Source organism: Cottoperca gobio, chromosome 8 (genome assembly GCF_900634415.1).
Source record: "Cottoperca gobio chromosome 8, fCotGob3.1, whole genome shotgun sequence".
Lineage (NCBI taxonomy): Eukaryota > Metazoa > Chordata > Actinopteri > Perciformes > Bovichtidae > Cottoperca > Cottoperca gobio.
In genome coordinates, this window is record NC_041362.1 from 13,147,595 (window position 1) to 13,162,682 (window position 15,088).

Consider the following 15,088-nt stretch of genomic DNA (forward strand, 5'->3'; position numbering starts at 1 on the left):
ACAACGACTTGAATATTCAATACCATCCATATTCCCACAGTCCATCTGTCCAATAAAGAGCAGCTGCATGTCATTTCTTACAGTGGACCAGAAAGGCCTACACCTTTCTGTGGCCCATCTGAGAGTGAAGTGGATGCTGGTGTGGGTAGGGAGGGATGAGAGAGGGAGAGAGAGAGAGTGAGAGCACTGAGCGCGTTCAGGCAGGACAGGAGGGCGCGCGGGACATCAGCACACCGGCCGGGTCAAGAAGCTGCAAGGATGGAGATCCGACCTGACAGGTTTAAGGCGGTGGCGGCCAAAACTCTGGGGAAAATTAACAGGTACACACCTTTTTAAAAATATTCATAACTCCACCTCTGACTTTCCCCTATTTTCACGCGTTTGCTGATTTTCTTTCTGCGGGAACAAGCGTCTCATTATTCCGCGGGTTCCCATTATCTCTCATCCAAATAGTAAGTCTCTAGTGGAGAAAAAGTTTTGTTTGTGTGAAAAGAGGTGAAAGCCGCAAACATCATGTAGGTATAGCGGCAAAAGTCCAGCTTTGCGCAGCGCACATTCTGGATTGACAAAAGTGAGTGACAAATGATGTCAGTGATGGAGAAAATGTATGGCTGTCTTCATGGAGAGGTCATTTTTATTTGGGGAAAACAAACAAATTAGGACATAAACCGCCATAGCAAAACCGAAGTTAATCATGGGGATGTCATCGGAATTAAAGTGTGCGGTGAACTGTGCATGTGGGACAGGAGGGAGCTTTTCTCATTGTGGTATGATGCTTTATTGCAAACATTTCCTATAAAAAAAACCATGATGCTGTTGTTTCTGGAACTCGTGTTCCCCGCTGTGTTTGTTTGCTCTTATCAGATTTGGCTCAGTGTATTTAGTATATTGGAGTGTTTAAGTGTGGTTACATAATGTTTCCGTGCGTTTTCTGAATGATAGCTTTCATCAGATGGAACGAAAGTCACAAGTGTCTTAACTATCCATCTATCCACTATCTATCTAAAGTTCAATACATTTACAGTTTTTTTTTTAAACAATGTAAATTGATAACCAGTATTCCTTTTAAATTTCAAGTTACCCACAAAAGTTACTTCTGTCTCACTTTGATCAATGAACCATGAGATCTCATGAAACTAACCAAGGAAACTCATTTTTATTAAACTTAATTTTGTATAATAATGAACAAAAATGTGTACTCCTGTATCACCTCTAAATCCTTTCTATGCTACACACAGTAGCTCTTTGAGATGACACAGAAGCTGACCTTGACTAGTTCATGTCTGGCAGTGGCACTTTTAAAGAAAAGATCAACATATATCTCTGCAGTCCGTTGTTTAGAAACGGGCTGGATATATGTAAATAAATTGCATATCAATACAAAAGTTTCAATCGGTGTTCTGACATTATTTCAGTCAAAAAAAGAGAGATTAAAGACACTGATAGAACCTCATGCAACAACCATTGGTTTAAGCTTTCGCTCTCTCAGGATTTGAGGTAGCAACCAAACGTATAAATCCCGTCCTGAAATAGCCTGTTTTTTTGTCCAGCTGTCGGGCCACGCAAATCCCTAAACTCTCTCCTCCCACTCTCCCCATCCCAGCCCATGTCACTTCCTCCAGCCGCTCCCTCCTCCTCCATCCGCCATCCGCCATCCTCCATCCGCCATCCTCCATCCTACCATCCATTGAGCCTTTGTGACACCAGCACAGATAACTTTTCAGCCTATCGTGGTCTCCCAGATTAACGGACATGCAAATCTCAGGCTTTTTCTCACTTACTGGTCGTGAGCCATGCATGTGCACAGACAGCTCATGCTATGAGTGATGTGATGTATAAAATTGGATCCAGATTGGTTTTAGTGGGCATTTCCATTTTTTGAAGAACGCATCTGCGTGTGTGTATATAAATGTGTGCATGTGTGAATATGTTGCATCCTGAACACAGGACATCCCTGCACTGTGTGAATAGCTGGGTGTGTCTGTGTGCAATCTCACCACTTCACAGACTAAATCCCTCCTGATGAAAGCAGCCAGGAGTTCATCTATTATTTAAACATTTTCTCCATCAGAATGCATCTCCTGTTTCTATATTAAACTCCACTAGGTAAGCATAAACTTCATTACTGTAAGGTCAAGTGCACTCTACATTTCTACTCTCACCATTCCCTTCTTTAACAACTTTAAATGAATGCCTAAATATCATCTATTCATCTCCTCATGCCTGAGAACTACTCCACAGTACTACATGAAATATAATCACACTACAACTGTCTTCTTGTCACCATTTTGCATCTCATTTCGCATGTCACAAAAATTCTAAATATAGGTTTATTAAAAGACTTTCAAATGAATTAGGCATTTGTTTGCATCTGCAGGATTGCATGGCTTATACAATGAGAGCCTGTGCTTCACTACACACAAGGCAGTTCAGAATATAACAAGTAATTCATTTTTAATCCATGTTACTTGTGGTGGAGGTCTACATTTTCAGTTACCTTCCACAGTCGTCTGAAAAGTGGTCTAGATAAAATATTCAGATAATAATGACATGAAACCTTTCCTCTTTCTTTTTACCATCCAGGCTTTGGCAAACTACAAGAACTGCAAACGTTTTGGCATAATTTGTATTATAGCATTCTTATCAATTTAAAAGTTGTACACTATGTTCTTGACAGGAATTATTTAAGTAAACCCAGCGACAGATCAGCGTTGCTACTTTACTTCTCTTCTCTGTACAAGTACATAATAAGAGGGGTTTCCTGATGAATGAGGGGTTTGTATCACATGTTTGGAAACTTGTGAAATTGAAACATTGAAGTCAAGTTATCTTAGTCACTTTTGCAATTCACTGTAGGTGGTTTGATAGCCTGAGGCACATTTCTCAAAGAAAACTAATCTAATCTAGTAAAAAAAAAGCTTATGAAAAATCTATTTTAACGTATTTCTACTGTACTTCATCAGTCCAGGGGTTGTGATGATTACAGTCTAATCATTGTGATTATGATAATGTTAACGCTATTGGACTGTAACGATGAGTACTGTGCTAGCAGTCATCGTGGTTGAGGAAGAGAAACATTACTCTTTGAATCCAGGGATGCTTTTGGATACTTCAAGAATAAAAAAAATGCTACATTTGAGACACTTCTGCTTGTGTTCTCTGTCTTGATCTTCTGTCCGGACATTCCTGTGAGACTCTCTCTACCTGTATCGTTGTGTGTGTGGAAGTGGCTACATGCACACAAGTTTACTGAAAGGTCCCCACAGATGATGGATCTGTCCAAGCTGACTGAGCAGTTTGGAAAGTCAGCTGCCAGCTGCTCAGCATGTCCAGTTATTGGCAACGATGCTGCTTGTATCCATGTTGTCAGTAATGCGTCATTATTCAATATTTACGTTGCCGCCATGCCTTGCCACTATGGCACACAACATAATTGGGAAGTAAAGAAACAAGAAGAGAAGATGTTTATATATCTTATACCCCAGCTCAGATCATCGTTGGGATAAAGTAGTGTGTGTGTGTGTGTGTGTGTGTGTGTGTGTGTGTGTGTGTGTGTGTGTGTGTGTGTGTGTGTGTGTGTGTAGATGCAGTCAGCTCTCACACAGTGATTGATTTATACTATGTCAGTATTTAGATAATACGTCTATGAAGGTCACATGTGTGGGTGTTTGAATGTTTTGTGTGCGTGTGTGTGGGGGGGGGGGTGAGACGGGCGTGTGTGTGTGTGTGTGTGTGTATGTGTGTGTGTGTGTGTGTGTGTGTGTGTGTGTGTGTGTGTGTGTGTGTGTGTGTGTGTGTGTATCCACAGGAGAAAGAGAAGAAAAAGTGGTGTGACAGGATGGGGAGGAGGTTGTCTCCCTGGGTGACACAGTCCCACCGAGACCCAATCTGTTCACTTCAGGGAGAGTGAGAGGCTCATAGAGGAAGGGGGAGACACCACTACAGAAATGACTAAATAACCGCAATTTCAAAAATAAAAAAGATTCCTCAAGCTACCGCCCATATTTCCAAACACCTGACCTACAAACAGAGGGCAAATAAGGGGGACATTTTAAGACAAGAGGACTAGAGTGGGTGGGCTGACATGAGGAAAGAAAAGCATGTTTTACATACAGCACAATGAAGGATCAATTCAACACACAGATGTGAACAAATAATGATGTTATATAATATTTTTACTGTCAACCTCCCTCGCTGTCTCTCTCTCCCTCTCTATCATCCTCTTATCAGAGGATTACGCAGAACGCTCCGTGAATTGGTGAATTTAATATAGTAACAAAAGTCCCAGGTCACCAACCAGTACGGGAGAGTCACAGTGTTATGTTGTCATAGCTGATATTTTATTGCAAAATCACAAATTGGGCAAAATTAAAATTATTTTCTCACAATTAAACGGCAAAAGTGAAAAAGAATAATGATGGTCTATCACACGTGCGTGTGTGCCTGGACTCAAGGGGTGGGGGCTACACAATAATTCTTAAGAGCATTGATTATTCGATAAATCAATCAAACAGAAAATTGAATCTGCAACTACTTTTATCAAATAATAGTATAAGTCATTTTTCTTTGCAAGAAATGCCAAAAATTGTTGATTCAGATTAATAAATGTGAGGATTTCTTTGTCCCTTATAAGAGTAAACTAAATATATTAGGATAAGATTTAAGCATAAATACATTAACTTCGGCTGTGGGAATGTATAACGTGCATTTTTTTACAAACTTTTTTTTAATAAATAAAATGAATCATCTAGTATTAGTTATGTTAATTGAATCAAAGAGTTTTAATCAATTGTGTTGCATTGAGGTCTATTCATTCATTAGACTAAATTGCTCGGATTGACATTTCATGTCAGATTTAATTCAGAATTATGTTATAGGTTGAACAGATATGAGCTCAGTTTGAAGTGTGTAGATGCTGAGTCTCCACTGAGCCTGTTACTATTGTAATTATGATATTTCAGAGAGCCTGGGGTCACGGGACTCCTGCCTGCTCATGCTCTCTTGCTCATTAATTGTTGCCAGCTGAGACCAATCAGGTCGCTATGCTAACGAGAGGAGCTACATCAGCTGAGTGCAAGCCCACAGTATTGTGAGCCTGACACGAAGGCAAATGTCCATGAGGAAAATCTTCCTCTCTCTGTATGTTTCATACCTTTACTTTCTCAGAGAGCATTTTTTACATGTTATGTAATGGCTGGCAGGCATACTGACAAATGAGGATTTATATTAAAATGACTATTTGTTTGTAAAGTGTAACTGCCAGTACACACCTTTACTGCCACATTAAAACACTATTTTAGCAGCGGGAGACCCTCAGCTAGTCACCTATTTTGAGGCATACACACACACACACACACACACACACACACACACACACACACGCACACACACAGATTGCCCTTTAGTGGGAAGCATCTGTAATTAACGGTAATTTTTGCTGTGGGCTAGCCTCGTTAGCTGGTAGCGTATGTGTCGGTGTCAGGCTACAATCTGTCGTGAGATTTAATGAGGATCCTCCTGCAACCTTCACTAACTCTGAAGTAGGATACTGAGCTCCACTCAGGGGGCGAGTCAGCACGTTTGTTTAGCACAGAGAGGACAGCCGTGTGAGTGCGGCCAACTGATTCAACAGAAATATGCACACCTTCCAATCAGATTCACTTTTTGCCTTGATTTACACAATTGGTAACATTTAATCTTTCTGTTTCTTGTGTTTAATGCACAGTGGTGAAAATGCCAAAGCTCCTTGTTGAAAAGCCTGTGCACCTTCTATCAAATACCATGTGCCTGCATGTTGTATAGCTGATAAAGTAATGATGAGAGGAATTAACCCATCTTTTAGTTTACACCATTAAATCAGTGAAACTAGTAATATATATATATATAAAATATTTAACCAGCTTGAAACATATAATGTGTTTGTAAAAGATGGGACAAAAGACTTTACATGTTACATGTCCTGACACATAAAATAATGGCATGTAAGTGAATTGCAAAATTATTTGTTTTCAGAATGTATTTTAGAATATACAATATACCTCAATGTTGAAAGAAGGAAAAAACTGAATCAAAGGCCAGCATGAACTCAACAGAGTGTCGTGATAGAGGGAGAAGCATGTCGAGCCACGCCCAGCGTGCCTAGTCTGTCCCTCCATATTCATTTCCGGAAGTAAATCATTTTTGTAATCCTAATCTGAATGTTGTGACAGATTAGGGGAGAGAGAGAGAGAGAGAGAGAGAGAGAGAGAGAGAGAGAGAGAGAGAGAGAGAGAGAGAGAGAGAGAGAGAGAGAGAGAGAGAGAGATGGTGCAGCCTAATCTAATCTCTTACAATTTGCAAAACGTTGCTTTACAAAGTATTACTTTCCTGTTGACCATTGTGTTTTACTTAACAAGTAGAATATCTCATGATAGACCCCGTTTTAATTTATACATCATTATACTGTCATATATGTTATTCTTTATTTAGTGTTTTTGTTTATTTGTTGAGTGATTGAATAGATTTATGAAGAGATTATGCAGAGTGTGCTGTGTGAAAATGGGGGAGGGAGTGAAATCCACATGCATAACTGAGAAATATAACGACTGGCTGGATGAGACAGAGTGTATATGCAGACAGGCTAACAGATAGATAGATACTGACAGATCATGGTGTAAAAGCTAGAGTGAATTATTTATCCCACCCAAAAACACATCAATAATTTAGCAGTGTCAGAATCTGACTTGTCTTGTGTTAGCATGCGTGAATAAGTTATCTTGGAGTTTCGGCATGCTGAATGCCTGAGAGAGATGAATTGTCTTCAATGTTTGCTTGAAAATCGGAGTTGCATTCAATGCAGTGAACACTTGTTTTTGGGGACTTATTGAAGCTCGAATTTGAAACAAGTCTTTAAAAATGCAACCATCCTCGTCACAGGGAACAAATGACTGTGCCTGTGTATGTTCATAATTCTCCAGCTCACTGACTAACTGGATCAGCCCAATGGAAAGTGGACCGCTGACACACGAGTGCGTTTCACTCTGAACTCACATGTAATCAAAAATAAAACATACAGTATATGCATTATAAAGTGTGCCACTATGTCTAATTGAATCTGAGGAGTGTATCTGCAAAAAAGATTTACTTAAGTATACCGTGTGTGTGTGTGTGTGTGTGTGTGTGTGTGTGTGTGTGTGTGTGTGTGTGTGTGTGTGTGTGTGTGTGTGTGTGCGTGTGTGCGCGTGCGTGCGTGCGTACACTATTGGGGGTGTGTTGTTGAGAGTATGGAGGTTATAATACACAGATGGCCGCTCTCCTGATTTCTCTGTTTGACTCTTGTGGAAAAAAGAGACACTCGCCCCTTGACAAAAATGGTAATCCATACAGCCTGAAATAACAGCAATTGTTGATCTCTTCTAAGGCAAACTGATGATTAACTAAAACATTTTGAAGGTAAATGCAGAAGTCCCTTGTTTGATAAAAAATGTAAGCGTGTATGACAGAATGGATGTATTTTTGGAAATAAAACTTAAAATATTGATTATGCTATCTTAATAAATTTAGCAGTTCAGTGAATTGGCAATCTAAAAGATGTCAGACTACTTTTATTATCTCTGTTCACAGTCTGAACAACCTCACAGTATTAAACTCACAATCACACGTCATGAACCAGTGTGGCAGCAGGTCCGAGGCGTCCTGAAGGAGCGGACACTGGGGAATGTGCTGTTGTAGCTTAGTCTGCTCCTCGACTAGTGACAGCTGCTTGCATACACTGGGACGTGCTGAGTCAGACACGACCAAACCATGGATCATGTTGTCTGCATGGAGGTGTTTGTGTGAGAGAAAGAGAAAGAGAAAGAGAGAATGAGAATTAGACACATTTTACAAAATGAAAGAAGGAAAGAAAGAAAAGATATACACTCCTTGCCACAGCCTCAAAATAACATGCTGACCCCACAAAAATATAACATTTTCCACACATTTATTAAAAAATACAGAGAGTTATGTGGTGTCTGGAAGATGTACATGAAAAAATGAAGAGAAACATTGTCCTCCTCAATGTTTGCTGACGCCAGGCCATCACGTTTCCTAAATTTCAAGCTTTTGCATACAAACAGATTTATTTTTAAAGCATCACATGAAACAGAAATGTTTTCATGTTCCCTGCACTCGGAGTGTGCAGACCTCCGCCAAGGCCATACCCTGTGATTCAGATCCACTCCAAAATGTCATGGTTTCTCCCTTGGCCTATGCTACGCTCTTTCATGAACATCGGGCCTGTAGTTTGTCCTTATAACAGACGGACAACGAACAAAACAAAAACAACAGATCATCACTATCAGGCTGTGTAAAGAAGTTATAAAGATGCATAACTTCACAGTGTTAACCTGTTGTACCGTGTTCGACTCACAAGTTGTCCATCACTGGAAAGATTTTATAAACAATCTCCCTAAAGTCTTATATATATATATCTTTGGATCCACATTGTTTCTAACGTGCAGAGGCTGGCTTGTAGTTCTCCATTCCTGTACAATCTGTTTCTGTGTCTCCCCTCAGGCTCATTGAGAAGCGGCAGCCGAATGGAGAAACTATTGAATTATCAGCGGAGGGCCGTCCTGAGCTGGTGGAGGAGAAGGAGATGCCGGTGGTGGACTGTACCTGCTGTGGCTTGCCGAGGCGGTACATCATCGCCATCCTGTCTGGCCTGGGATTCTGCATCTCTTTCGGCATCCGGTGCAACCTGGGTGTGGCCATTGTTAGCATGGTGAATGACCACACTGTCTACAAAGGCAACAAGGAAGTGCTTGTGGTAAGTTGTGAAAAACAAACCAAAGCTTTTGGATTTACTGCATCAGTCTGTCTTTGACGAGGATTTTTACAAATGTTTTTTAGGATTCGTTTTTGTTTCTCTATGATCTGCTTTATTTCTGATCTCAGGCAACGTGTACTTATAAAGTGAGCATGCGTGATACGATGTAAACAAATATATTGTACATTTGTGCCTTTTTTCCCCACTTTACTTCTTCATTTTGGAACTATAATTATCATACCAACCGATGTACCTGTTGTAATGCATGTAATGTATACAGCAAGCTTAGAGTACATCACAACAATGCAAACATAAATTGAATCTTCTATTTTGAAGTGAGTAAATAAAAAAGTCATATATCTTCTTTTCTCCAGGCTGCACAGTTCACCTGGGACCCTGAGACAGTGGGGATGATCCACGGCTCCTTCTTCTGGGGCTACATCGTCACACAGATCCCCGGTGGCTTTATATGTCAAAAATTTGCTGCCAACAGGTTAATATATATATATACAATATCTTCTCCAATATGGGCATTGCCGTAATCTGGTCTACTGTAAATTGGTTGGTTGGGTAGCCTAACTATTGTGCTGGGTATGAAACAAATAATACATTCCCAAGCATTGAGCAGTATTTTAAACCACACAGAAATCCAGAAAACATGTTTAACATGGTTCTGTTGTTGCTGTTGAATATTCAATCTGAGTGTATTTGTTCTTTTGTGTGTTTAAGAGTATTTGGGTTTGCCATAGTGGCCACATCCACCCTTAACATGCTGATTCCAGCTGCTGCTCGCTGCCATTACAGCTGCGTCATACTGGTCAGGATATGCCAGGGCCTTGTTGAGGTACAGTATGCGCTTGTTTGAACGTGTACTTACTTCTGTGTGAAACTATTCCTTCATGCATGAGCGTCTCACTGACTGTATTGTGTCTTTCAGGGTGTATCATACCCAGCCTGCCACGGGATCTGGGCCAAGTGGGCGCCTCCTCTTGAGAGAAGTCGATTAGCCACAACAGCCTTTTGTGGTAAAGTTACTTACCCTTCTCCCTCAAATTCAATATCTCTGCTTTATCTGGAGAAAGTTTGGGATCTCCACCAGAGTTAAGTTCTGTGGGTTTAAACATGACGTTTTGAAGATGGAGCCTTTAAGTTTAATGGTTAAAAGTATTGAAAATGTGGATTTCTATGGCCACTGAATAACAATAATTATATACTAAGCATTTTGAGCACTGAAATTATTATATGTTTATTAAGACAAATTAATAAGTTGTTGCTTTTCTCTATATTTGATGCCTTCTTAGGATCCTATGCAGGTGCAGTGGTGGCCATGCCTTTAGCTGGGATACTGGTTCAATACACTGGGTGGTCTTCAGTATTCTATGTCTATGGTTAGTATCCTCGTATTTAAATATGTGTTTGCTTACTGCAGTACTATCAGCTTAGCAATATATTTATACACACTAGCACTCTTCAATTCCAACGCAGATATTCCCAAATACATTAACTAGTGTGTTTCTCTCGGTCACAATCAAGAATAAATAAAGTGTCTGCATCAGGTGTTCAAAATCCAAATTTCTCCCCGGCCTACCACTGATGTTTTCAAACGTAAAGCAGCATAATGTAGGATTAAGTCTTATTGCGTTTTAGCCCCCCTAGAGTTTCAGATTGCAATTGACCTATACATCACTGTCGTAAATATGTACAGCTGCAACATTACACATGCATGTTTTATGATTACATTACTTGTGATCAAAAACTAGTGAGTCAATAATTTTACTATCGCAGCCAAACATCAAACAACTGCAACAACACAAGACATTGAGGCATAGCAGCCGGACATTACAGGGAAAAACAGAAAGAAATCCTCCATAATATACGATCCAAAATCGACCTAGTGCCATAAAACCTTACGTTACATACTCACCAAAGTTACATACTGAAAGACCAGGTGTTCTCCCTCTCTCTTCTCTCACGTCTCTACCCTTTAACTGTCTTGCTGCTTCTCCACTGTACCCATGCCTGTCTTCTGCTTTCTCTCTTCCTCTCCCAGGCAGCTTTGGGATATTCTGGTATTTGTTCTGGATTCTGGTGTCGTATGAGAGTCCCGCAGCCCATCCCACCATCACACCGGAGGAGAGGACTTACATTGAAGAAGCCATCGGAGAGTCTACGTCATTTCTCAATCCTCTGCATGTATGGCTCTATAAAATGTTCATGTAGCCTATCAATGTAACACTTCAAATCTCTTAGACCTGCACACAAACACGGAGCGTGCCGATGTACTCATATATACACACCCAGCTGACTTTCTAGTTCTTGATCCATCGCAGTGAGGTCAGTGGATCCCAGTAATATCCTATTCCTTTTGGTTGCAGAAATTTAAAACCCCATGGAAACACTTCTTCACCTCCATGCCGGTCTACGCCATCATTGTGGCCAACTTCTGCAGAAGCTGGACCTTCTACCTGCTGCTCATCAGCCAGCCAGCCTACTTTGAAGAAGTCTTTGGCTTTGAGATCAGCAAGGTGAGACTATATCATCTATATAGCTATAAATACTTTATTTTACAGAAGCTCTAGTTTTAGTATAAGATTTATTTTGTCTTTGTATACTCACAATTGGAATATGCCAAAAGTCACAGGAGGGTTTAGATGTTAAGGCTTTGCTCAAATGCACTTCAATTTTAGCTGATGAGTCATAATAGCTTTGCACTCGTCACTTCAAGTATTTATAACTCTATTTGGAAAGCTTTAGGAGGTTTGCCGAGTTGTGTTTACCATCTTCCTACAATACAGTTGACAGTAACACATTTAGGTTATGTAAACAGGTGTGGTCCTATTTGTATACTGTCTTTTACATGTTTAATTTAAAAGCAAGGCTGATAATAAGAGTCTGGGCGATAACATAACAAAGCTATTGGTGTCTTTGGGGGTATTTGGCTTTAATTTGATAGCAGACGGTGTAGAGGCGATGTAGGGAGAGAAGGAAGACTGCCGGACTGCAGGTTAGCGTCTTAAATCCACCACAACTAATTTTCTATGATATTATGTCACCCTTTAACGACATCTCAGCTCAGTTCATAGGTGCCCTAATTGGTATATCTATTAACTATTATCCAGATCCATGTGCTATTATCAATAAGCTATAAATGTAGCTTACTGCAGCTAACTAAAAGAGGAGATTTTCAATCTTTTTCAACCTTCAGCCTCCCATTGTTTCTAATACTTAAATGAATAAAAACACTATTCTTGTGTGTCTTTCTTGAACACACATGGACACTCTTTTGTTCTCATACACACTTCTTTGCTCTCACATTCTCTCTACTCCTTTTCCTCTTTCAGGTGGGCATGGTGTCAGCTTTGCCCCATCTGGTGATGACAATCATCGTGCCTATTGGAGGCCAGTTGGCAGATTACCTAAGAACCCACAACCTGATGTCCACCACCAACGTCAGGAAGCTCATGAACTGTGGAGGTGAGAGTGTTGATGGTGATAGTTGTGAAGAAAGATTAAAACAAGGAGGCGGAAGAAAACTCAAGACAATGCAAGAGCAGAAACTGAAATACACACAGAAGTACTGAGTTTGCATAAGAACATCTCAAAAAGTAGACATTTGGATGGCATTTGACCTTTGTGAAAGTATATAATGAAGAAATAAAGACTTTTACAAACTAAGCAAAATATGAGCTACCTCCCCAATCTTCAGAAACATTCTGTGTCTTGACAGGAATGCAAGTGTGCAATGACGTTGATAATATTAAAGCAAAAGGAAAATTGTTTGTTGCTTTAAATATTTTAGTGATTGGCATAATTCTCCTGGAAATTAAGCACCAAACATGTGGAGCATCTCTGACACCTTTTCCCCAGCAACTCATTCTCAGTGTTTAAGGTGTAGCAGCTGGCCGTACTGGAATCATATAATATTTTAACACAACTTAAAGGTTGTATCAGGGTTTATTCTGCATGTGCATAAACACATGTACCATTACTAACATATATAATTTACTGTATCAGGTGATTATTGCTTGTTGAGACAGAGTATAAAGCTGTGGATAATTCTCCTCATTCCTTCCTTCTTGTATTAGTAATCTCCGCCAGGCATAAGCCTTTATGGGAGATAATGTGTTCTGTGTGTGTGTGTGTGTGTGTGTGTGTGCGTGCGTGCGCGTGCGTGCGTGCGTGCGTGCGTGTGCGTGCGTGCGTGTGCGTGCGTCTGTGTGTGCATGTGTCTGTCTGTCCACGGTTGATCTCACATACTACTGGACCCATCAGTCTTATATTTCTTGTGCTCATTTATGATCGTATGCACAAGGACTTCTCGTGGTTGCGGTGATCCACAATTTGTTTTAAACACATTTTGCTTAAAACAAGTGTAACCCAGTGGTGTGCAGACCACTTTTTGGCCTTTTTCGTGGCTCAAAAGCTGACATCTGCAGATTAATTCCAGACCTGAAATGTGACAATTCACTATATTAGATGAATAAATGAATAGGCGTGATACGAGATATAAATAAATCCCAATTTTTGTTATCATCACTGCCATCTCAGCTGTAAGGGAGCTGGAAGGGACAATTGAGTGAGATTCAACTCTTCTCTGTTTGGGAGGAGAGAGAGACTTTACTGAGTCCACTTTTCTAGTTTTTGTTTTGTTTACATGTTTCAGGTTTTGGGATGGAGGCCACCCTCCTGCTAGTGGTGGGATTCTCTCACTCCAAAGGTGTTGCCATTTCCTTCTTAGTCCTCGCTGTGGGTTTCAGTGGATTTGCTATCTCAGGTAAGAGATGATATAAACAAGTATGCTGTCTACCGGCCAAGAAATAGTCCCAGCACATAAGCCCCGTGAAATATAACACCAAACTCTATCATTTTTACCCTTCGTCAGATAGATGCTAGATGTTCCCCCCTCTTTCCAGTCTTTATGCTAAGCTAAGCTAACCAGCTTCTGGCCTTAGCAACATGTTAACTGTACAGACATGAGAGTGGTATCGATCTTCTCATCTAACTCTCGGCAAAGAAGTGAATAAGCGTATTTCCCAAAATGTCAAACTATTCCTCTAACACTTATGTGGGTTGACTGGTGATTTAAACTGCAATAGTAATTGTCTTCCTTTATTGAAGTCCCTTTACTCTTTTGTTGTGAGAAATGTCACTACTGGTGTCTGTTTTTCTTACCCAAACCATGAAAATCTGCTTTTAGAAACTGAGGGAATTATGTTGTGCACTGCTTTCGTTCTTTCACTCAGGGTTTAATGTCAATCACTTGGATATCGCCCCTCGATATGCCAGCATACTGATGGGCATCTCAAACGGGGTGGGAACGCTATCTGGAATGGTGTGTCCTCTCATAGTGGGAGCCATGACTAAACACAAGGTAAAAGCCCTTCACTTATATCGTCTTTATAATGCCATGTCTAAAACTTTCAAACTCACCTGTATCCACCATGCCTTCTCGCATCATTTCAGACACGTGACGATTGGAAGTATGTCTTCCTTATAGCTTCCCTAGTACATTACGGAGGAGTGATTTTCTATGGTATGACATGACTTTGAATATAGTGTTTTGTGAGGCATGTGCAGAAGACCTAAGTCTAAACTGATCATGTTTTTTTTTCTCTCTAGGACTTTTTGCATCAGGAGAAAAGCAGCCGTGGGCAGACATAGAGGACACCAGTGAGGAGAAGTGTGGTATTATTGATGAGGATGAACTGGCCAATGAAACAGAGGAGCTCTATCGGGGAGGCGGGCAGTATGGGGCCATGAACCAACCAGTTGTTGGTTCTAACGGAGGAGGAGTAGGAGGAGTAGGAGGAGGAGGGGGGAGGAGGAGGAGGAGGAGGAGGAGCCGGGTCGGGATGGGTGTCGGACTGGGATAAGTCTGAGGAGTATGTGCAGCCACCTGGATACAACTCTTATATGTATGGGGGAGAAGAGGAGCGGGAGCTGACATAGAAGATCGACATGATACAAGTAAAAAAAAAAAAGAAGAAGAAAAAGAAAAGAGGAAGATTGTTTTTTGGAAAGGGATTGTAATAGAGTCACTGCTACACTAAATGGACCTGCTGTGTGCTTTTGTACAATATTTACAATTGCACATATCAAAAGTGTGTGTGTTTGTGTGTGTGTGTGTGTGTGTGTGTGTGTGTGTGTGTGTGTGTGTGTGTGTGTGTGTGTTTGTGTGTAGGAATGTGCATGCAGGTGTTAGAGGGATCAATGTATACCAACACATACAGAATTCATTAGCAAACACTGAACTCACATATCCCAGACTTCCTTCCTGCTCCTGAACTCTTTGTGATCGGT

General features: G+C 40.6%; 1 protein-coding gene across 1 annotated transcript; it reads left to right on the forward strand.

The window, feature by feature from the left end:
- The first annotated feature begins 207 nt into the window (after window positions 1-207).
- On the forward strand, window positions 208-14,823 carry slc17a7a (solute carrier family 17 member 7a). The gene is made up of 14 exons (XM_029437899.1): window positions 208-320; window positions 8,536-8,788; window positions 9,163-9,281; window positions 9,518-9,632; window positions 9,726-9,813; window positions 10,090-10,176; window positions 10,839-10,981; window positions 11,164-11,313; window positions 12,130-12,262; window positions 13,452-13,562; window positions 14,032-14,159; window positions 14,252-14,321; window positions 14,408-14,556; window positions 14,597-14,823. Exons 1-14 carry the CDS (start codon window positions 259-261, stop codon window positions 14,735-14,737), a joined length of 1,749 nt encoding a protein of 582 aa, XP_029293759.1. The 5' UTR covers window positions 208-258; the 3' UTR covers window positions 14,738-14,823.
- The last annotated feature ends 265 nt before the right edge of the window (window positions 14,824-15,088 follow it).

Excerpts from the sequence above, each read along its gene's own strand:
- slc17a7a (XM_029437899.1), top strand. The coding sequence starts at position 259 with ATGGAGATCCGACCTGACAGGTTTAAGGCGGTGGCGGCCAAAACTCTG. Across the intron at positions 9,814-10,089 it reads AGCCACAACAGCCTTTTGTG|GATCCTATGCAGGTGCAGTG; the intron begins GTAAAGTTACTT and ends ATGCCTTCTTAG. Across the intron at positions 11,314-12,129 it reads TTGGCTTTGAGATCAGCAAG|GTGGGCATGGTGTCAGCTTT; the intron begins GTGAGACTATAT and ends TTCCTCTTTCAG.